At 40.9% G+C, this 24,896-nt stretch overlaps 1 protein-coding gene across 6 annotated transcripts in view; it reads left to right on the forward strand.

The window, feature by feature from the left end:
* NYAP2 (neuronal tyrosine-phosphorylated phosphoinositide-3-kinase adaptor 2) overlaps nucleotides 1-23,155 on the forward strand; it is a 185,743-nt gene extending 162,588 nt beyond the window's left edge. For 5 of the 6 annotated variants that reach the window (XM_068954295.1, XM_068954291.1, XM_068954293.1 and 2 more), the window contains one exon: nucleotides 19,064-21,512. In XM_068954295.1, the coding sequence (XP_068810396.1) occupies nucleotides 19,064-19,291 (228 nt within the window). In that variant the 3' untranslated portion in view covers nucleotides 19,292-21,512. Of the gene's footprint in view, nucleotides 1-19,063 lie in introns of all 6 variants that reach the window. The other variant, XM_068954296.1, reaches the window with a different exon arrangement.
* Nucleotides 23,156-24,896: the final 1,741 nt, after the last annotated feature.

Consider the following 24,896-nt stretch of genomic DNA (forward strand, 5'->3'; position numbering starts at 1 on the left):
ACCATTAATAAGGCTTATGATAGTCACTAGATCCAAAACCTGCTTAATGTTGGCCAGTAGAGTCTGCCACAATAATGTCTGCAGTGGTCTCTGAGAGTCATACTCACAAATAAGGTTCCTGTCTTGATAGAAAATGTGTGTAGAACAAAGACTGTCCCTACCCTAAGGCTTATAAACTCAGTATAACAAAAAAGAGAGTAAGCAGTTGTAGATGGGAGTAGGTTGGTAAGTATGTGACTGTCAAGAATTGCAGAAGCTTTGATTTACTGTGCAGTTAGAAACTGCAAAACCTGTTTGGAGTACAAGCTACTATATCTTTGACAGTGACTTTAATTAATTTTATATGCCATTAACACAGTGAAATGCATGTGAATGTCTAAACCCAGGAAACCAGGTGAATTTTATTAGAAATATAGTACAAATGATGTGAATGCTCCTCTCTCGTCCAGTGGAGAAGTCTTTGACATCTGTGTAGGAGAGACAAATGAATGCAGACTTAGCCTGAATTTAGTTGATGCTGGTTTTGCAAATGGCTGGTGGAATCAGATGTATGTATCTGCGACTCAAGGACCCTTCCTACTAAGTGCTCCTTCAGTGCTCCTCAAGTAAGCGCTTATTTTTCACGTGTCAATGTGAAAACCTCTGGTCTACTGAAGTAAAGGGAGCCAATAATAAGCGTTACTGTGCTAATAAGCATTTACATCCACTTGATATCGGGTCTGTACCTTCTGAGACTGCTAATCTTGCCCTCAACCACACATAACAGAGCTGTGTGCAAGAGCTCAGTGGCTAGAAGGCTTGCCCAGTTCATGCGAGACCTGTGTTCAGGCTCTGCTCCTTCTGGGAGGGCTGGCATCCACCTCCTCCCCAGCAGAGAGAGCACCCTCTCCACCAAGCATTTGGTGGAAGCCAGGCACTCAGCACCTTTCCTTTAAACATGGCCACTATTCAGCAAGGAGAGAAAGGGTCATGAGACTGTGGATAGCAAGGAAGAAGTCTGTTCTTTCCCAGCTCTTTGAGGAGGGACCTCACTGCCGTTTTCTCTTCCTATCCTTTCTTTTGCTTTTGACCCCTCGTTTTTTTGCACTCACTTGCCCCGGCTGTGCTCAAGTCTACCCTCTCCTGTTCTCCCCCCAGCTTGTTCCTTCTGAGTGGGTACTCCCACTACCTGTGGCTGAACAGGTAGTAAGGGACACAAAGTAGAAATAAGGTATTGCACTGAGCAGGAAAGGGATCTTGAGAAAGTAATAAATGTCATGAGGCTTTCGATTCATCTGGGAGAATATGGGAGGGAGAAGCTCCTCTAGATACTACTTGGGAGGATGGACAGAGTCAAGGGTGGGGTGCAGAGAGAAAGCTCTGGCATGAGCACTTACTATGATGTGACATGGGACAACTTCAACCTTGAGATGATGTCTGGATTTGGCCAGAGCTTGGCCTGTATATATTTAAAAATCTGGACCATCCAGAGCCACAGGATTTTGTCCTCCTGTTCGGGTTGAATATTCACAAAACAATCAGAGCCAAGTCATCACACCGACTGCCTCAACCAAGAAAGAAGCGCTGGGGCATGAGCTGTGTTGAGAAGTGTCACACACGCACTTTTATGAAGTTGGCACTGCTAAAATATCTGGGAGAATTTGAGCTGTTGAATATCTTGGCACGCTTTCAGGCCTTTACAAAGTGCAGCAGAGCTCCATGTCCACGAGAGGGAGCAATTGGATCACTTTACGTAGCTCTCTTTTTCCTGCAAGGACAAATGTTTTGCATACGCAAAGGCAAAATTTTGCTGTCGTCAGTCCAGCTAAATAGGCTGTCAACATTTTGGATGAGAGCAACAAGAAGAATTGTAATGCTTTAGGGAAGGCTCCACATTGCGTCATGAGGAGTTTCAGCTTGAATCTGGCCTTACATATAATCTGTACACGGGTCCAAAGCAGTGCAAATTGTTTCTAAATATATGAACTGCAAATAGAGAACACTTATTTAAAACAAAGAAAGGAAGGAAAGAAAACGCAAACCTTGAAGTGGATGGAATTTCCCCATCCAGCATCCCTCACCTCCAAGGCATTCCTGCGTGATTGGCGCAAGTAGCAAATGTGTCAAAGCTGTCCTCTGTTGGCAGACAGCCCTGCTGTTGCTGTCCCAAAACTTTTTCTTCAGCATTCAGCTGGTCTGGTCATGCAGCAGAAGCAGGTCACTGCATTGCTGGGTCTTACGCTGCCAGGACTCTGATTTAGGAGCATGGGAGAGTGCATGCTCAGAGGCCCTTTCAGGGCTGGAGAGAAGCCTTGCCTGAGTCACAGCGCAACCAGGCTGGGAGAATATCTGAGCTCGCCCTGCAGCCACGGGAGGTCCCCAGGCCCGTGCTTAGTTTTAATGGCTCTCATTTGCCATAGCACTCAATAGCATCAGGCTCTGCCTTGGCCTTGCAGGCACAAATAGCTGTCAGACAGGCACACACTGATTTGTGAATGCACAGCAGCAATGCTTGTCTTAGGTGACTGCTTGTTCTCCAAAGGTGACGATGCTCTTCATGGCCTTTTAGGACACCTGTTAAAAAGGGCTAGTTTGTGACACAAATGAGATGCGATGGGGGAAGCAGCGAGCAGTGAAAGCAGGTCAGCTTTAGGAAAAGTAATTCCACAGAAAACAAATATCAGGTGTAGGGAACAGAGTGATCAGATCTTGCCGTTTCTGAAAACTAGGCTGATATTCTTTCTTCATGCCTTTCCTCATCCTTCAAGTGTGAGCTTGACTGCCGTTATTTAAGGTATAACGAAGAGAGAAGGAGGCAGGATATTCCATTCTCTTAGGCCGATCTCTTGTTCTCAGATGAGTTTTGTAAACCCGACAGTGGGGTACAAAAAGATGTTTGTTTCCTCACAGAGATCGTTTTCAAAGACAATAATATTTTGACAAAGAAGGAAATGCAGTGTTTGTGCGGCTTCTCACTTTCTTCTCACAAAGTTTTTGACTGCCTTTACATGGCTGTTTCTCAGATCTGGGAGTAAACATTATTTTTTTGAAAGGAAATGGACAGGCATGAGGAGCTGTCACCTGTGTGGTCCGTGACTTCAGGAGGGTTGTTATGTTGTGCCTGTCTTTGATAGAATGGGGACAGTGTGTTTCAGCACTTTGAAAAATAGCCTTAGCTTAACAGAGGAATCTGTGGGGAAAGATGCCCTGGGCGGTACAGCACAATCTAGGTTGTTGCTCCCTGAGAGGTCAGTTATACTAGATAGGCCCTGGAAGCTGGTGAGAAGTCCGGTGCAAGCTACCAGGAGGAAGACAAGAAGACAGGCAGATCTAGCCCTTTGTGCATGCTTGATTGTAAGGGAAAGGAAATAGGTTCTCAGCAGGCTTAAAGCGGATGATCGTCTCCTCCTTCAGGCAATAATGCTTTTATCAAGAAAAAGGAAAGAAAATAGTGAGGATATGAGGAAGAAAGAGCTGTGAAGGGAAGGGGTGCCCTTCTTCTGATGCGTCTGAGGTCACTTAGCACAGGGCAGCAATCCAGCAGCTCCCTTCTTGCCCGTGGATTTTTGTATGGTCTGTCCATGATGGGTTTGATCCCTCAGAGGTGCTAAACAGCAGCCCATGAGGAGTCCCAGAGCAGCAGGCAGATACTGGCCATGCTTACTGTACCAGGGGTGACATTGCACCCTGAGCCAAAGGGCTTACCACATCACTGAAGTCTGAACTTAGTCCCAAAATCTGAGTTAAACTCTTGTGTAGTGCTTTGCAATTAGGTCCTTTTTGCAGATGCCTCTGTCCCATGGAAACTTGCACCTGTGATGGACACCAGAAAACTGCGATGCTTTGTGCCCCGGTGGCCAGCGTGCAGGGAGAGGAGCGCTGCCCTCCTTCGGGAGGGAGCTGTGCAGACTGTAGGTGGACCGTGGGGCACTTTGCAGCAGTGTGGACAGTGTTCGAAGAATGTTCATAATTTAGATGTTAGCAGCCCAGCAACCCCCAGATGGAGGCAAACGCGCTGGGGCCCCCAGCACCTGTTCCTGCCCTTGCTGCCAGTTGCAGAGGCTTTGCATGGGGTCAGCAGCAGTGCTGCGAGGGCGGCGTGAGGCTGGGCGAGCCAGACTATGCCCTGCGCCATGCCCGTGCCGTGCCCCGTGCCCGTGGAGCCAGGCTTCCTACCCCATCGCAGCATCTCTGCCCAGGCCGTGCTGCCTGGAGCTGGAGTGGGGCACAGGCACGATCCGGCCTGGGAACGGCATGCCGGCTCAGGGGAATACCTCGTATTCCCGGCGAGAGACTTGGGCACGCTGAGGAGACAGGGGGATGTACCCACACTGATGGTAGCCAACCTTAAAAGCCTTGGGGTTTTGCTGAGCCAACATTACTGAGCTATACCTCTGGCAGCCATGAAACACTGAATTCCCGGGATGACTGTCCTGGCCTGCCTTCAGCGAGAAACTAAAAATTAACTGCAAGTTCTTCATCTCATTTTTAGCTGCTCTTACCGCTTTGTATGTGGTCCTACAAAAAAATAAGTAACAAGTTACAGTAAAATGAAACAAACCCGATGTAATTTGTGTTAAAGAGAGATATTAATAATTTCAGCCTAAACATCAGTAAGTTGCCTATAAAGGAATTTCATTTGGTAATATTCCTTCCTCTTCAGGGAATCTCTCTTTAAGACATTTCTCAAATAATTTACTTACTCTCTTCAAAAACTTGTAAATTCACTTCTAAACTTGTTCTGAGACTTTTGTGTGCAAACAATTAGTTTAGTCACATTAAGAAGGAAGCAGGACCAGAACAATAACAACTGCTAAGTTGATTTCAAATGGTGTTGCAACCACTACTGAAGACATTGTGCCTTGGTTTAAAAAAAAAAAAAAAAAAACAACAGAAGCATGCAGTCTCCTTTTTTTTCCTTCCTTTTCTGTGTGTATTTATGTTTAACTCAGGGCAAGAATTTTATAATATTCTTAAAGGAAAAAAGTAGAAATAAAAAATGGCATGAATTCATGAAAGCATGGGTTTATATATAGGCATTCTTTGTAAATGAACACAGGCATTGTGTATTCTAGGTAGAACAGCCTTATTTGTCTGCTCATACACATTTCAGTTACCTCCACGCGCTCCCACTCGTCTTACCTTTTTTAAATATGAACTGAATGTATTGCACCATGTTTTCTGTTTGAACCGTGTGTGCCTGCTGCATAAAACACGACACAGAGCAGCAAGGTTTTTCCCACCATCTGTGTTAAATCACCCATCATTCAAGCTTTGTTCTCGTGGTTGGCATCATTTCACCAGAATCTTTCGATGTTTGTATAGCCTTATACAGTATATTGCACTTACTGTACCTGTATAGTATCTTGTCTGTATACTGTATGCACATAAATATGTATATTCACTCATGTATGTATGTATAGTATGTTTATATATCTATGTATATGTACGTGTGCTTGTTCATAGTCTTTCACTAGAAATGTGTGGCTATTCATATACATTATGTGTATGCCAATTATAAAAAAAAAAAAGTATGAATGCCAGCACCCACTTTTGATAACCTACTTTTATTCTCATTTTGTCTTGTTAAACAATGAAAATAAAAATGTCATGTATTTTAAATGAGAACTTTAAAAGATGATTGTTTTTAGTAATTTTAAGCTTTCTTGTTCTTCAAAAAAATTACTTTAACAGCCCCATATTCTGAAGATTGTGTTTCTCATGAGTGCTTTCTGTGGTTAAAAAAATGTTTGATAATAGCTGTTTTGGTTCCCTGTGTCTTACGTTGGTTTCTAGGTTTAAATATGCCCTCAACCAGTCAGGCTGTTCTCCTCCAAACCCTAACTCTGTTCCCAGGATGGACTTCCAGTAAATCTGAGGGATGATGACCCATGTCCATAAAATCTTGCGTGCATAAATACTGGCTGGACAAGTGCCTTCCGCAGGCTAGAAAGACAAGTCTCTCCAGTTCAGTTGAACCTTAGAAACATATGAAAATACTATACGTCATGAGTCCGTTTAACAAGAACATTACAGACACTGTATTAATCAGCTGTGGTTTCAAACTGCTTGAAACTACTTGAGGTTTCCTACTCTTTGCAGTCCACAGTAAATATATAACAATTGATTAAGCAGGTATTAAAACAACTAACAATCATTTGTTAACCCTTTGTAAAATTATTCTTAATCGGCACACAACTGGATGTAGGCTCAGCTCCCGGGCCTTGAGCCAGCAAAGCACAAGCTTATCTTTAAATAGCAAAATATCCCTCTAAATCAAGAGGACATTTAATATATATTTTCCAATTGAGAATGTGTTTAAGTTCTTCACGGAATTGAAGCTTCTTTGATAATCGTATGTGTTTCTGTGTGAGACCTAAATATTTAGAGAAGAGTGGTGAATTTGCTTCCTTTTAATTCCTTTTAATATTATGATTTTATCATCTCGTCCAGCCAGACCAGTCACAGTGCATCGTAAGCTGCTGCAGCAGAGTGGCAGCAGCTACTCAGAAAAATCTTAGAAGACAAATTTTTATACGGGAAATACTAAGAAATTTTTAGCACAACCAAGCCACTGTGTTGAAGAACCTTCACCCCAAATAAAATCACATAATAGAAAATCCTTTTCATTTTTTTCTTTAAACTGACACAGTTAAATTCTGACCTCACTCAGGACAACAACCAATTCCTGTTTCACTCATAAGCTACAAATGAAAGGTCCAAGGAATGTTTTTTCTCAGCAGAAAATAGGATGGGGAAAGAGCACATTCCATTAATCGAGCTCGGTGTTTATGGGCCAGCGGCCTGAAGTTAAGCCTTTTCAAGTCGGTGGTAATTAATACAAACGTACTCGTGGGTTGGGTCTTTAAGGCCTATGTCCTTTTTACAATCTGGAAAAGGGCATTTAGTGTCTGGAGTTTATAATCACAGTTTTATAAGTTACAACAGAGTAGCAAGCAGTAAAACAGAAAGTAGCAAAAAGGAGAAAATACAATAGCATTACTCTTTTTTTTTGAATTAATAATAATCAGATGATGGCGCTTATTTGGTTTCTCCTTCAAATTTCAAAATACAAAAGTGACGGCAAGAAACAGCCTTCCTTTGCTGCTTAGCAATTTGTTCACTTATGTTACAGGTAATATGCGTGTATAGGTTAATATGAAGTTGAACGTTTTGTTAGTCATGCATTGTCTTTAGCCTTTCCTTTTAAGATAGAAATTTAAATCTCTACTTTAGAGGCCTGAACTTGAATTGCACCCATAGCAGACCAGTGTTTGTGGCTTAGTGTGCTGCATTAATGGCAAATCAACGTCACACATTGTATCAGCAAGTGTTATTCGTTTAGAGATCATCTTTTAAATAGAAAAGCAGAAATAAGATACAGGTAACCGCTGTACTCAATGAATCCCATTTTCTAAAGCTTGTGGGTGCCAGTCTTAGTTTCTTGCCTGTACTTCAGCTATTCTATGTGTTGATAAATCATGTCTATGTTAGATTTGGGTATTATGTTGTTTAGCAATTCCCGATTAAATGGAATTGTATGAAATTAGAGTAGATGAGGCATCTCGTGCCAAGGAAGACTCTTACACGCTGGGATTCTTTAGATGCTCTCAGTACAGTGTATTACTGTAGTACGTTTTCATTAAGTACATTTCAAATTGACGTTAATAGTGAATTATATGTCGAAATCTGTGTCTTATAAACATGTGTTGTGGATCTACCAAAACGCAGGCATGACCACCTACAAGACTATGATCATTTCTGAACGTTCAGTGTTGGTTTTTGGTCATTCTTTCCTAAATGTCCCCCATACATTCTATACAATACTTGAGAAATGGCATTCAATGTAAGACAATAACCATTGACTAAATTTCACAATTAAAAAAGGAGAAATGTAAGAGCACGTTTCAAATTTTTTTATCTGTAAAACAACTTCATAGTCTGTATCTGAGGTATTTATGTGTTTAGATCACCTAATAAGAAAGAGGAATTGTGGACACTGGTACTTTCAGTGCTGAGGCATTCTCCTTCCATATATTGTTATTATGATTTTAATTTTAAAATGATTCTTGTGACCATTTTCTCGAAAACACTAGAAAATACTAGAAAAATATAAAGACTGGAAGAGAGGCTTTGCTGAAAAAACAGTGTAAGGAGGTTCTTTAATTGTCACAACAGTAAAAGATAAATTTTCATCTGCAGTTGCAGGAATAAATAATGCATCATTTTAGTAGAGAAACAAAATAGTTTCGTTATAAACTAATTTTGATGCTCTTTACTGCTACCATGCTTGAGTATGGCATGCAAGTCATGGCTCTGGTCCTTGGGAGAGATAATTGTTGCTCATAAGTATATAAGCAGCAATCCCACGGAAGGAAGTGGAAGTTCTAGCACTGACATCAATAGGAAGAATGCTGAAGCTCATCTGTGTGTTTTTAGCTTGGCTAAAACTAGGTCCAGTAAATTTGGAACCTGCTTGAATGAACCTAATTGTGGTGTCTCCACGTCATATTTCTGTAACTTTCGACTTGGCCTCAATGTCCACTTTCTCTTAGTTCTTCACAGTCTTGGTCTAGTTTCCATTGTTTTTCTTTCTCTCAAATACAATGTCTATGTCCTTCCTGGCCACTAGTGGGTGACAAGAAATAATAATGTAGACCATGCATCCTGCTGCCTTCAGCTCCCTGGTAGTCAGAGCCTTTGCTGTCCACAGAGGTTGGATCCTAAGGAGAGAGAGGATCTTGACCATCGGCAGCTCTCACTGCTCCACGTCCCCTTGGAGGGGGGCGCGAAGCGGGACGGGCTGTTCATCTGAGTATAAGATTCAGAATCTGACAGTTTTTAAAAACAACCACAATTTAGATTAAGAAACACTAATTACAGGTGTTTTATACCGTGGATGTAGTACTGAGTGATAGGCAGGGCCAGCTGGAGTGGTCATTAAGGTCATTGCCTCAAACTCTCCGAGTGTTTTAGGAAAAACTGGTTCATGAGCAGCTATGCGACACATGCAGTGGAGTAGTGCCAGCAAAAGAAAGAGGTGGACTGCCAGGTTTAGTAACCCCTTCTGAAATCTTATTGAAGTCTGAAACATGGGGAGTGTTACACTGCAGGTGCTGTACTGCAAAACACACTTACAGGAAAGCTCTGCATCGTTCAGCGTTAGCAAAGTCTGGGTATTCTGTCCTTTGTTGCTCCTGTAATTGACCTAACACAATATTGAATTTTCCTTTCTATTTTACAGTGAACGAAAGGATGTATCATGGTGGGTTGCCTGAGTTCTATGTTTATTGCTTAGCAAAGGCATAGATTAAGCTTTGATTTTTCATGAGTAGTCTCAATAGGAATGCACTTTGTGATGATCCACTGCATAAATGAGATGCATGAGACAACTTTACACAATATCCTGAATAATAGTTGCTCTACAAACTCTTGTTTTAAAAATACTAGCATTTACAGGCTGTGTTAATTAACAATAGATCAAGCAGTACGTTTCAGACAGTTAGTTGTTTGGTGTAAAAAAAATAGCTTGCATAAGAATGCATGTTTCCAAATGTGTCAATAATGCAAGGTCAGGAAGATCTTAGTTGGACCAATTGCCAGTATAAAAATGTAATGCAGAATGGTGAATTTATCATTTAAAGTTTGCTTTATTGATAGCCTAAGCAATAGTCTAAGAATAACTGGAAAATTTGAGGTGTAATCCTATGTGCAGCACTGATTCTGTGTAAAGTAACTGTGATGTTTAGTAATTGGAAACAATGAATCATGAAACGGAAGGGCTGGGATCAGAGATGCTAATGGTTTACGAACGATTTCCTAATTTAATTTTTGAGTAGCTATAAATTTTTCATGAGCTTGAATCTTCTGGAATTCTTGGGAGTTCCAAGGATTCTTGTCACTTGTTTCAAAGAGGAGGGTCAGTGAGGCTATAGCGCGTAACACAGTGCAGTCCATCTTTTAGTGAGGCTTGTATTGGAGAAAAGCATCCAGAGCTTTGTTTGGATATTGCATCATATAATTACAGGATCTGCATTAAGTAGTAAAATAGTTTTTATAGGCACTCTGGTTATTATTTTTACTGTAGTAGAAGAAAGTAGTTTGTAAGAAAACATGTTTCCAGAAGTTTAGAAATTTAAAATAATGGAAATTAAAGCATGAAACACAGCAATTTCTATGTTACAATAAGAAATAGCCCTAAAATGTGATGCATATGCAGTTTTTACATTGAAACCGCAGTTGTCAGTGAACTTTTTATTGTTAAATGTACAGTGTAAGATTACAAAGTGTTCCTTCCCACCCAGCTATTTTGTTAAAATAAAGGCTGATGCACTAGGGGAATCCTTGCCCAAATGTGCTTAAAACTGTTGCCACCTAGGTTCTAAGACCGAGATGCTAACAGCTAACTATGTGATCATAGCACCTACATTATTCCTGCAACAGCCGAAATAACACAGGTTAAATGGCAAACTTATATTTCCAAATCTGTGCCAGTAACTTTAAAGAAGTTGCTATATGAACAAAAATAGAAATTGCCTCATAGGGGCTTGTATTGCATTAGAAATGCAGAGGGAAAAATCCTTGAAGAAACATGAAATGTGTTTTCTTACACTTCCAGTATATTATATGTGTCAATCAGAAGTGTACTGGTACTACTATCAAAGTCTATAAAAACATATGCTTAATACAGGCTGTTGGTATTGTTTTATTTATGCCTCTTTCAGTTACTATCCCTTGCTATTCAAGGGAAAATAGAGAGGTTACTTGTGTCGCTTAAAAAGGATTTGTGGCTGTTAGAACCCAAAGGGTAGTTTGTGGCAGCGCTTAGCACGTGGCGTGTACGTGTGATTGTGATATATGTACGTGAATGCACAGGGATCGTTTTAATGTGGTTGCTGGCATACATCGAACACCTTCTAGAAAACACCTCCGACACTTCTGGAGAAGAAGTTGCAATGACTCTCTCCAGTGTTCCCGGGGGGACGTTGCCACGCACTGCTAATCGCACCGAGAGTGTCTGTTTTCACAGCTCACGTTGCACATGCTGTGTGTTCCTGAACATACTGTTACTTTTAATCACCTTTGTATTATTAACCAATTGTTGTTTTGAATTTAACAGTAACAGGAGAACTGATTAGCAGTACAGAGCTATATGAATGACTGCCTATCCTGGGCCAAATTATGCTGTCTTTTATGTCAATGTTATTCCAGAGTACCTCTGTCAGAGATAAAAGAAATGACTGCAGATGCAGGCTGTAGATTTACCCTCACTTGCCAGCTCTTACAGCCATTGGAATTAACAGCATTCAGCTGCAGTGCATTGGTTATAGCTAATGCACATATGCTATGGCTATAGCTGTAGCAAAAGAAAACCTGTCCAACATAATTTTCCAAGTTCTCTTCAGAAGGCTTTTCACAACATTTGAGGTTTTTTATTAACATTTGTTTGAATAAACTGTGGTCACACTCTTGGACCCATGAAGTCAGTGGGCAAATTCCTGTTGGCTTCAAATGGGTAAGGAGCTCACGTGTCAGATTTTTTGAAACCTGATTCTTGCTCAACTCCTGCACTGGACAACTCCCCCTTTGCAAACGTATGCTAAGAGGATCTCTGTGTCAAGCTCGCAGGGTATCAGATAACAGATCATGAAGTAACTGTTGCTACGTAACTTGGCCTTCTGCCGCTTGCACCTGTGGCACGCAGCTACCTGCCTAGGAGTGGGATTTCACACCCTCCCGAGTGGAAATACCTTACCTGGCCAGAGGGCTGGGACCCATCTGCATCACAGAAGGTGCCATCAAGAGATTCAGTGGGAAAGAGAGTTTGGAAACTCCTGTCTCACAGCAGGCAAGAGGGAGGGAGTACCTTTTCCTCAGAGAGGATGGTAAGTGGCTTTCAGAAGGCCTTTCTGCTTCACTTCTTGTTAGCCTGCCAAAACAAACCAGCATGCTTGGCCTCTGCTCGATGATATGTAGCACTGCTCATAGATTGCACTGTTTGTAGGTGGCTTTGTTTTCAGATACAGGAGGCATTTCTAATCCTTTTCCTCCAAATGTGGTTGATGTTTTTATTTCATTTTAATTTGTGTTGGTTTAAGATCACTTGGTTATGGCCTCACATCAGCTGTTGGGCTTTCATTGTAATTATATTATGCAACTGTCATGAAGAAAAGGATATTTGTACGTGTCATCCATGGTCACATGCGCATTATTTGGTTTTCCCCATCCTTCCTGTAAATGAAGAGTCAGCCCCCCTGCCCATCCGATAGGAGAGGGAAGGCACTCAGAAGGACCAGAAGAGAACAGCCTCTTCCTCGGCCCCATAACCTGTACAGTTTCAGCAACGTAAGTGTGAATCTACAGTATTAGGAAAAAAATTATGGAAACACTGCCTGAATCACGGGTCCCCCTTGCTGCCCAGAGCTTCCAATGCCACTTCAAACAAACCAGCAGCATTTGAAACAGGCAAACCAAGAACTTAGCAGCAAGGGTGTCACAAGGAGAAGCATCAGAACGGGGCACAGCATGATGTGAAGCCCTCATCTAAACTGTAGCGGAAAATACTTCGTTTAAGTCACTCAAAGTTCAAGAGAGCTTTCACAGAAACCCCCACTCAAAGAAGTGTACAGAGTAGGAAATATCAGATGATCAATTCAAATGTTAGAAAATTCAAAAGTTAACGAAAAAGTTTCAACATTTTCTGGCTTTGTGAATAGTGATAGAGCTGTTTATAATATTTCAAAACTCGCTTCCCCACCATGGGATTTTTAGCAGCACATATTTTCACGGACACGCTTGTGAAAATTACATTGCACCTTTCAACGAAATGTTGCCTGAAATGCCTCTCAGCACAGGGAATTAGCATGGATTTATCCTGCCTACACTTAGACCTTGTGGCCTAACTTCAGAGAAGTGCCCAGGTTGGGAGCACAGGCCTCTGAGCCGCCCCTGAGTCAACAGAGAGGAAGATGCACTTCAGATGTCAGTCAAGCGCTCGTTCCCTGCACGTTCTTCTTTCTCATCGCTGGCAAAAGCAGGAGCGCTGGGCAGCTGCATGCCTGGTGTCCTGGGCTCACCGTTGAGTTACGTGGGACTCAGTTCGTGACAATAAGATTTGAGTGGGACTTACATATCACGTAAGTCTTTTTATCAAGAGAGACCATTATCTGTCTTTGTATTCATGTATCTACTTATCTGTCACACATGAGCAAGCAAAATTCAATACACTCAAGAAACAGAGCCCCAGGCCTGGCACTGAGATTTTTCATTCCGTATTTTCAGTCCTGCTCTCATATTTTCTTTTTGCCCCACTCATGTTTTTACTTTTGGAAAGGCCATGCTATTTGGGATAGCGTGGTACGTATATAACTTAAAGGTGTTTCCGTATTTTTTTCAGTAGCATACATGCATTTAGTAACTCATAAAAAACTGTATGTGCACTATATTAATGCACTTTGAGTCGTGTTCCTTATGTTGAATGTCCAATTCCTGAAGGGCCAGAAAGTCATATCTCGTTCTTTGAATAGTCACCTACATAAAGATACGATTTGTACACTTAATGACCATGGCTAGCAAGTGTGGAAAGTCATATCCGTCAGTAGCTGCATAATTGTATTACTGGAGAATATTCTGCCTTTATTCCATTATCTTATTAGTTAAGAAAAGGGAAAGAGTTATGGTCATTCTTTTTTTTTTTTTTTTTGCATTAAACAGCTGTATTTTGGGCACTCATGTGAATCTAGCGTCTCTCTGAGAACGGTAGAGCAGCTCCAGCCTCGCCTTGCTGGGAGCAGATGGGATGTGCAGCATGGAGCAGGGCTCGCTGCAAAGCCCCTGCTCAGCTTTAGCGATAGAAATAGTCTACTGTGACACCAGACAGTTCCTGAGATCGTGAGTCATTGACTATTTCCCAGAGCCTGTTTTGGTTTTTCACTGGGATTTTGAGTTTTTTCCATAAATTCTAATGTAGCAGAGAGCTGACGAGTATACTGACCTCTGGGTACAGGAATCGTCCTGCAAGAGTGATTGAACTGTAAATATTTTCTCTGTCAAACCTCTATTCAAAGACAGTTCCGTGATCTAGCTCGGGAATCTGATTTATGCAATACATCTATTTGTGAATCACTGGGACTGCTATTTATCTTTCTACAATAATTCAAAATTTCAGTCCGTGATGTAAGAAGAAATGAAGACAGGCCCAATGCTAATGGAGGCACCTACACACAAAAAAAGTACCAGTTGTACTATGTAGGGAAGGAAACTAGTTTGTCTGTCAGATATTCGTAGAGCATTAAAACGCTCCCCAGAACTGGTCTTTTGGGCTCTGTTTTCTACTTTGAGAGGTTTTCCTAGACAAAACATTTTTCATCATGTTTTGCGGATGGATGAAGTTGTCTTTCTGATTGATTTTTTTTATATGCATATGCGCATTTGAATGAAAGTCCTGAAGCTGCTTCATGGACAAGCGACTCGGAAGAGAGGCAGTGAGGAAAACGATGATGAAAGAAAAGTTAGAGAGAGTTGTCTAGGAAAAGAGTAACTCTTACTTCAGCAAGTTCTTCTAACAAGTAATGCCTCGTTTCATTTTAATGGAAGCTTGTTAGTTATACACCTAAAATCAGTGTAATTTTGGAATTAGAGTTTTGTATTTGCATTACAGAGTTGTTTTTTCCTAGTTGAAATATGATTTTGTAATATAATTTCTTGTTCTATGGCACTGCCAATATAGAACCTGACATTACTTGACAGATCTTGATGTAATTCACTTCCACTATTTTGGGGCTATAAATACCGGAAAAGTTAGGGCGGATAGTGAAAGTGAGGAGGCAACATAGATTTACTTTTTCTAAGGCCTTCCAGAAAGTTGGTGACTAAAACTAGATAGAAGAATTTAGTTTTGCATAGTAGAAGAGGTTTCTGCTTTTTGTTGATATTCAGCTTTGGAAGAAACATTTGTGGTTTTTTTTTTTTTTCTTTTTGAGGACAACTAGAGAAGAATGAATAATTGAAGGGTTAGTGTGTTTACCGGGAACTGTCCAACCCTTGAGACATCCTCATTTACATTTGTACTCAGTCCCATTCAGATGAGAGAATTTATCTGACCACTCTACATTCTGGTAAGGTTTCTGCATACCAGGCTATCCTGTGGTTTTCACTGCCTGCTTAGGAGCAGGGATCTGAGCCTACCTCCAACAAGTCCTAGGTGAGTGCTCCAACTTTTGGGCCTTTGGATGGTGTTTTCCTTTGCTGCGTTGCTCCCTCTGGTTTTGACCGAAAGTTGTGTCTTAGACCAACATAATTTCCTGAGTGAAAAATTCATCAGAACTATAATTTACATGGATTAAGCAAATTTCATAATTCATAAAAGATTATGTGACATGTTTCTGATGGAGTAGAGGCCTGGAGTCCCCAGGAGACCCCTCCCGTTCTTACAGTCCTAACATTAGAGAAACGCTGGCTCTTTCTTCCATTTCAGTAAGAACAGGCCATTCTCTTTGGTCAAAATCAAGCAGCTTACCTCTCCTTGTGCTGCATCTCGGTGGCCGTCACCATCTGTGCTGATGGGTTTTGTGCCTGTCCATCTATGTCCATGTCTACAGCCAAGCTCTGATGTGCAGCAGTGTATGTACGGTTCCTCATATGCTGTCGGATCTTTCAGGAACAGGAGAGCTGAATAGCTGTATAATATTCTGAAAGCTGTACTTCTATACTTCTTTCTATATATTAACTTTTAATAGCATTAATTTTTGTGTCTCACAGCGAACAAATCCCTTGGCATGATATAGCAGTGATATCAGCATCCTGAGTGCCTGAGGAGGAGGCTGAAGCCAGAAAGGAGGGAGGATCTGAAAAGAGTTAGTACGGGAACTAAGTATGATCTCCATCAGTTCAGCAATAGCAGAAAGGATTAGGCCAAATCCACAACGTTAAGCACATCAGCTTTAAACAGCTGGGTAGCCTACTGAAGCCATTGAGGGTTACTGACATGATTAAGCAGCTGTGTTGAGTGCCGTGCTGGCTTGTGAGCCTTAGCACCCAAAATTTGTCTAGGACACACTGAAAATTCAGTTCACACTCTTCAGGATTATGCAGTGGCAGCATGGTAATTGTCATATCTAGTTCATTAATCTATTATTGCAAACAGGCAATTTCCTCTTCGGTCCCAATTGCAACTTTAAGATGTTGGCATTCTTTGCTCAGTGCATTTTTATTTTATTGCACATTAACACTAGAACTGGGCAAAAATACCAAACATTAACATTTTTTTCTCACTTTTAAACTTTTTTTCCAAGTCTTTCAACATCGTATGTGGTTCACTTGGTCTAGTTTAGCAAATGACATTGTACAGACCAGTTCTGGTCTTTCACGCTGCACATGCCATTACCTGAATGTGATTATAGGAGAGGAACGCACCATGTGCATGGTACAGCTAAGAAGACGTGCAAAACTTAGCCAGCAAGCAAAAAGAATGTGAAAAAAAAAGAATCACAGTCAGTCCTGAAAAATCTCTGTACCAGGAAGTGGAAAAACTCAAATAAATTCTTCATAATAAATGATTTCACAAACTGCTACACAGTGCGGTGACCGGTATAAAACAGGATACTGTAGCTGCCTACACTTAGGTTTATTTTAGCTGCTGTTTTGCAGGGGGTGGCAGAGATTCTGTGTACCTGATACATTCTGCAACACCATTTCTATCTTTGGGAAGTTGCAGTTGGTATTTTTGGGCTTAGCATGTCAAAATCCTCCTTGCGTCCCCTCGAATGCTGTGAAGTAGATTAGCTAGTAGAAGATACTGTGTTGGCAGGAGTACTGAGTGTAGTACAACGGAGAGAGAGTGTGGATGACGTGGCTGTAATACCCTCCTGATAACCCCCGAACGTGCAGTTGACAGTGCTTCCTGATGCATGGTAACGGAAGAATACAGCAAGCTGTAAGAATGTGGTATTAGCGTGTGCTCTGTTGGCCTACCTGATGGATTATAAAAGAGAAGGGATTTCCCAATGCCTGTAGAGGAAACCAACGCTGGAGCACTACTGTGGTCACATTCTGCCTAGAAGCTGGTGTACAGCAATGTGTTGTGAATATTTTGTTTAATGAATTGTGTGCAGACCGCGTACCTGCCCTGTCTCACGTAGGAGGACCCAGCAAAAATGAAGAAACTGCTGCGTAAGTAGTGACACATCATCATTGAATAGAGTGGCAGGAAATCTGTCTTGGGTAGAGTTGTGGCCAAAGACCTGGGAAGTGGAGCCGGCGGGTAGGAAGGAGGATCTCCGTTTCCGTCAGTGAGTTTTGGATCAGGCCTAGACACCCAAAGAGAGTAAGTTCTCAAAGTTTACATGGGGGACATGTCTCAGACCATGAGTAAATGATAGATCGTTCCTAAAGTGAAAACTAAATATTCAAATACAAAGATAAGGCATGGTAGTCTTACAGAAGACTTTTAGCTCAGCTCAGCCATTCAGGAGCATATGCTGTGAGTATATTCAAGGACAAAACTCATGTTGTGGTTTAAACCTATTCTACGCAAAGTACTATCCAGTATAGAAGATAGGTAAGCATGCTCTTGTTTCAGTATAAAGAAAGGTAATTTCATCTGAAATTCTTCTATCCCGTGTCACACCTTAAAAACCTTTTATTACACAGGGATTTGAACAAATATATCTATTTCTGTATTTCTGTTCTGTTTATTTTTGTATTTGAGCACATCTTACATTGTTGCTGGTAGTCTTGCTCACATTTATTTCTTTTGCTCTGTTTCCTGCCATGAATCTGAGCATTTGCTCTATCGGTTTGTCAATAAATGCTAAACACATTTCAAGCTGACCACAAAAACCACTGCGGTCCATGAAGGTTTCTCTACTGGCTTTTAAGAAGACCATTCCCCGATGCTAGGAACGTGGTGTATGCATACAGATGTAGGATTTTAAGATTTGTGAAGGAAATGCATGTGCATTATTAAATATGCTCAGATAGTCTTAAAGTTAATAATAAACACAAATTTCCTTCATGAACCATGAAGTGCTGTCAAACTATTACCGTACATGTGCAGCTTCATGACAAGAGCAGAAAGCTACTTAAACAGGCCCTGCAAATGTATGGTATACGTTTATTAACACAAGTCCTAAATTTATGACAAACGTGGAAAATAAATGTCGTGAGACTGAAGAAATCACTTTAAATTTGCAAAGCATGTGTTCAGAGGAAGTTTACTGATTTGCAGCTATACAAGATTTATATTGGTATAAACATACCTTGTATACAGTGAGCCCTTTCAAGATAGTTCACTATTAGTGATTTTGGTTCCAATCTAAAGCACTTGAAGACGCATATTTTCAGTCATGTGAGCACCACATTGAACTGAAATGAAGCCACATTTTCAAACTTCAGAGGCGTTATGATATACACTTAAAACTACATGTATGCTAACCTCTTTTTTGGATCAGGATCATATTTTGAAATATTCTGAATGCATGAAAACATGGAGTTTCTAAACACTTAGTGCCTTCAAGTTAATGAAGTATCATCGTAGAGTAGGATAGGTTAATCCATATAATTCACATGGAGTTCATTAAATCATTTTTAAAAAATTAAACATAGAGTTATATTTAGCTGGATAGTCTGAAGTGTTAACACTATGCTTTTAATGTGACAGATTGAATTTGGAAAGCAGTATAAAACATAGTTGTGAGTGGATAGAATTTTTTATTTCCACAACTTAAGGATATTGTTAAGATCCATATGCCTTTTTGAGATCTATTCCATCATTTAAAATCCAACTAGAAATAACTAGTGCTCGTTTTGCTGAAAACATTTATCTTTATTAGCTATCAGTGCTCTGGAGAAGTGAAAAGGGGACCTTTTATTACTCTTTTTTACTTTGAGTAGTGGTTGGAAGTAGAGATGGACTTTGTTTCTCTTGATGGCATAGAGATTTTTGGTTCGTGAAATGCATGAGAATAATTCATGAATAACGTTAATCCTGCGAAGAACCAACGTACTCGATCTATGCTGAATAGTTATTTGGACGCTTTTTTTCTTTTTTCCCCCTTTTTTTCCCTTTTGTTATTTTTCCTCATAGGTGACATGTATGCAGTGGTTGCAAGGGGATCATACAATGCTGGATATGATTGAGAAAAAACGTTGCCTCTGCAAAGAAATAAAAGCTCGACAGAAATCAGAAAAAGGACTCTGCAAACAGGACAGCATGCCTATTTTGCCGAGTTGGAAAAAGAATACTGGGACCAAGAAATACAGCCCTCCTCCTTATTCCAAACAGCAAACTGTTTTCTGGGACACTGCAATCTGAGGGGTGTCTGGAGGATGCCCTCTCCACTGTGCTGCGCCGTGCACAGGTAGCCTGCTTTCTTAATAAGGCAAAGGCTCTAACATAAGACTTACCTGCAGGTGTGAACTTCCTGGGAAAAAACACACCAATACAGTGCTCAGCTGTCAATCAAGAGAGAGATTTTAAGTTTCTGACTGGATTAAGGCATACATATTCATCCAGGATTTTTTTGGATCCGGAAGATATCAAAATGTAAATATTTTGCCAATATATTGAAAACACCCAAACTAATACACTGTTTAAATATATATATATATGTATATCTATAAATTCAAAAATTTATGAAGAATTTTACTATATGATGTTGCTGTTATACTGTTTTATTAACTATTTTCTATGTTGCTAGTGTTCCTCCCACCACCTCCATTTTATTTCTCTTACCTGCCTGGATTTGGCCTCTGTACAAAAGCATGTGGTTGTACGTTTTGTTTAACGGCACAATGTACAAGCGACTTGGTGCTAGGGCGGTAGAAGTTAACTAGAGTCGTGCTCGTTAGACATGCGTGGCTTTTGGGTGGGGGGACGGGTTGGAGAGGGGACAGTTTTGGTGGGAAATAATAAAACTGCAAGCAATGCAAATAAAAGTGCTTAATGTGGATGTCCCAATGGCATTTAAAATACGGAGTGTTCTGCACAAGTTCTCTCGTAAAGCTACTCTCTTAAATTGCCCTTGGTTTTTTACTAATCAGTTATTAAAATCTCCAGCTATAATTATTTAGACAAGAAAGGAAAACAAATTTTCTGCAGAAAAGCCTGCAACAGAAACGCTTCCTTCATTACGCTCAGCTGCCTGGCGGAGACCATGGTTCACTGTGACTAAGCACTGTACAACCCATGACGAAGAGAGCACCAGGCATTTAGCAGGCTGAGGCAGTGGCTCTGCAGCCACAATTGCTGTCCACATTTGTCTTTGGTCCGGAAAATAAAGGTGACATGTTTACGTATTGATTGTTTTCAAATGCAGCAACACTTCCTTACTTTATGCTGTGTCCAGTTAACTGTCGTTACTAGTAAAGGCTGGGATCCCGACCCCTTGAGAGCCTGAAGGGAAGTGTCTCCATTTCACGTGGTTTTGAAGCAGAGGCCAACACAGCACGTTCTCCCGCGTACGCCGTTTCTTCTTCCTGGCCGCTCGCATAATTGGCTAACAGTCCTGTACTGCCTCACACCCATTTTAACAGAGCGTTGTGTCATGACCAAAGAATTACGACCTCCTGGTTTTAGCAGGAGAAAGAGATGGTTTATACTGATTATGAGGGTGAAATCCATGCAGTGAAATATCTTCCGAAAGGATCTGATGAGAATGAGGGAAACTTGTACTGCTGTGGAGTTAAAAAAAAAAAAAAGAAGAAGAAGAAAAAGAAAAAAAAAAGCTATGGCATATATTTTGTGTATTTAAATTTCTATCTATGCGCCTGCAATTTGGTAGCACGGAAGTCCCTCTTTAAAACAATCATTTTAATATTATTTTCTCTGAGAAGAAAAGGTGTATTGTTTGCAACTTTGTGTTATATTGGCTTTTCTTTGAAATTATATTGACAGAAATGCCACAGGTATAATTGCTGATCAAAAAAAACCAAAAATAACAAATTTTAGAAGGTTTTTGTAATCTATATTGCTAAAGTTTGAGTTATGCTTTATCAGTAGTAGTTTCTTTTCAGCCTCTGAAATAATAATAAAAGTTTTTAAATATTTTATAACTAACTAATGTATATTTTGATGTCCAGACTGAGATTTCTGTAAAAGATAAAGTGTGTGTTTATATGTGTGTATGTATATTAGCATTATTGTATATGTATATATGCATATGTATACACACGTATATATGTATATATGCATGTATCTCTGTATATGCCCATAGATGTGTGCATACGTAAATACCCACATGTATTAAATATTTGTGTGTGTTACGAATATACAGTGGCTGGAATGGGTACACAGTTGAAGTACAGATTTAAAGAACCCCTCACAGCCCAAATGACGGAACAAATTTGCAAATAACGGAGCTGTGAAGGTATCTTTGAATACATGATACAACCAAAAGACACCAACTGTATATTCTGCTTATTCTTTTTTTTTTTTAAAGAAAGAAAATGGCAGAAGAAAAACTCAAGAGATCTCGCCGAGTTCCAGGATCTGCTGGAAAGAAGACGACTTGTTGGTCGTGAGAAATCTGTTGAGATAACAGGTTCATTGTTCAGAAAGTGTTTATGCGTTGTCTTCCTTGTTCTGTGGCAAGAGAAGAATTTCTTACAACCACGTGCGAAATATTTAGCTGAGCCCTTCGCACAAGGCGCGCGAAGTCTCGGGTGACGGAACAGGCGGGCGTGCTGAGTCAGCGGGGATGCGGCGGCCGGGCACCGGCCGCTGCCTGCCGGCGCGCTCGCCGCGTGGCCGGCCCCGGGGCGCTCGCGGGCGCCGCGCCCGTTTGCAGCTCTCTCGGGGCAATGCAAACGTTAACGGAAACAGTTAAGCTTTTAATATTGTTTGTTCCGATTGTATCCTTTTCATATCAGTACATAATAGGAATAATTATCAGGGAACTGAAGCATTCTTGTCGTAAACAGACTTGCGTGTGTACATTTAGCCTGCCGTAAAAGCCACTCTTCTCGTTTTGCTTTTCTTGCTCACCGCTGTTGATGTTGTCCTCTCTAAGTAACTGCCCATGTGCTTCCAGACCTCCATTGTATCCCATGGAAACAATGGCTTATTGGTTTAAAGTGCGACAGTACATGAAAAAATAAAATATGACTTAGCACTTAACCTTCAAAGCACTTTAGAAACGTGAGTTTAGCCTCATGCCTGTGAGAATCATGTTACTGAGAAGGGAAGCGAGGCTCAGGCTGAGCAGATTTCCAAAGGTCGCTGACAGAGCCAGAGCAAGAAACCCGCCGCCGTCCTGTCCTGTCGCTGTCGGACCGCTCCGTTGCTTGAGCAGAGGTGCATCGTTGTGCAGAGCGTGCCATCACAGTGCTGTGTAAACATTTTCGACGTCACCTATTGTCTCAGCAGTTTCTGTGTCACAGGGTGAATGACGGTGCTTACTAACACACGGTCATTAAAGCTGTAGTCTGTATAAATATGCAATCTGTACGTACATACAGATCACATATATACACACACTTGCGAAGACTGTATATATGAAATTGTTTGGTATGCACTTATTTTGCTTTAAACTCCTGAAGTTAAACATTATAGTGTAGCAATTTGTGTAAAGTGCACTGTGATTTCAAGAAAGCACAGTAAAGTCACAGGTCTTGTTATTCTTGCACTAAAAATGTGTTTACGTATATTAGCCAATGTATGTCTACTTTATCGCTCCTTTTGACAAATTAAAGCAAATGGTATAAAATGGTATGGGGTTTTTTGGTTTGGGGTTTTTTTTTTTAGTGGACAATGGCACTATGTTTTTAAATGACAGGGTTTTTAAATAAAAAGAAATCATTCTGTGTTCATTCCAATGTAATGCATTTACCAATATCTTACAATTGAATGTCAAGTTGCTTTTTTCATATTTCATTAGAAATTGTCAGGTACGTGCCTGAGATTGTGTAGGAGTAAGGAGTAGCTAGAGGCTAACTGTAATCATATATTACTAGCTGTTTCTATATACACAGTATAAATACATATTAATTTTCTTTTCATTTTTGTACTTGATTTTTTTAGGTAAGATGTAATTAAATGTACTTTGATACTTCTGAAGTAATAAGATGTTGTTTGAAGATCAATTCTGCTTTCTTTAGTGCATTGACAATATTTTACAATAATTTAGTGCTTATTTATTTGTGCTCCAGTGTAATTATAATAAAAAGCAATAGTTTAAAATATTTGGCTGTTCATTTTCATTTGATGGTTTTAACTTAAAGCTGAGTTGTTCAGTAGGGATTAGCCAGAGATTCCTTGGAAGAAACATCAAGTCATAGCCATAGATGTGTAACGTTCCCTAGGCACATTTTTAATCGCGTCGTTTGTTGGGGTAAATGAATGAATTGCTTTAGTAGGTTAATATTTGCTGGTCATGCGTGGTTGCATCTAATGCCACGAGTGCTATCCTCAACTAAATCAGTAGGATAAGATGTCTTGAAACAGCAGGCAGAAATTTTTCTGTGAGTGGCTTGCAGAGTTTGGGATGGAAGATGGTCTGTCCCTTCAAAGACCTCCCATAAAAGATCTGCCTTTTTGCCTAATATCCACTAATAGGAGAGGGACCCATCTCCCTCTCCAAAAAGCTCATTAAAGAGCTGCTCAAAAGGCAGTGATAATCCTGTATGTTTCCAGTCAGCAGAAGCTTTACTGTCGAGGGGACGTAAAACTGAGTCCTTACGGAGCAATTCCACAACGGCAGGAGGAGACAGACAGGACAGGGGCTGTGGGAGAAGGAAAAAAGGACCCGTGTGACCTTCCAGGCTCAGTTTTTCAATACTTTGTTCATTAAGTTTTGTAGCCTGAATCCTGTGACTGAGAGAATCTCCACTCCTGATTTTTTAAGAAGAGATTTCCTAATTAAAAAAAAATACTTGAAAACGTAAAGTTTCCAAGAGCAAGTAAGCAGGCAGGTAAAAAGGAACCCAGTAGGAGACGGCAATGTTCGTGCTGTAGCGCTGTGGGTAAATTTCTCTCTCTTCAAGGAAAAACAGCTGCTTTTAATATGCAAGAAAGATACTGTCCGTGTTTGTGTAGGTCTGTGTGCAGGACTGGTCTAGTGGGAATCTCCTGGTTGTCTTCTACAGGAGTTGGTTCTGGAGCAGGTTGCAGAAGATCCGGGAAGCGCTTCCCCGCTCCAGGAGCCGTGCACTCTCCCTCTCTCTCCTCTGCAGCAACCCCATTATAACCCCATATAACAGCTGACCCAGACCTTCACTACCTCCTTGTGCTCCCCTTCTCCCTTCGGCCCCTGGGATGGGTGCTGTGGGTGACCCCCCTCTACAGCAAACTTCGCCTTTTGTCCAGGCGCCACATTCCATGGGAAAGTCCCATAGGAGTGACCAGAAATGAGCTAAACAAGGTTTTACAGGGATTTCTGCAATGGCTTCTAGACTTGAGAAGAGATTTTCTGTTGGTTTAAGAGTCAGATCACTGTCTGTACTGTTCAGTGGGACAATTCATAAATTCCTGCTTCCTGGCTGATTTTAAAGGCCTTCCATAACAGACTGCGACTCCCGACATCCACCTCACTCCTCGTGTCATGCATGACCACTGCGGGAGACAACAGCACCTGAACCACAGAAAGCACAAAAGGTGAGCATTGCCAAAGGCAGGCAGGTGCATTAATTTTGGTCAAATTCAGGTTTTGCCCTGTTTGAAATACGCGTATTCCCTTTCTTTTCCGCCGCAGAGGCATTTCTTCTGCACCATTGTTTCTGGAACAGAAGAGGTTTAAATTAAGAGGAGGCAAGACCATAAAAAGTAATGGTTGAGTTTTACACTTGCATTTGCTCTGAGTTTATTCAAGAGTTGAAAGGTGTCTGCAGTGCTGTATTTTGAGTCTCTGCTCCTTTTGCATTTTAAAGACCGTCACAATAACACTGTCTGGAGTTACCGCTGTTTCTTTGCCGCCGTCACTCGG

Source organism: Struthio camelus, chromosome 9 (genome assembly GCF_040807025.1).
Source record: "Struthio camelus isolate bStrCam1 chromosome 9, bStrCam1.hap1, whole genome shotgun sequence".
NCBI lineage: Eukaryota > Metazoa > Chordata > Aves > Struthioniformes > Struthionidae > Struthio > Struthio camelus.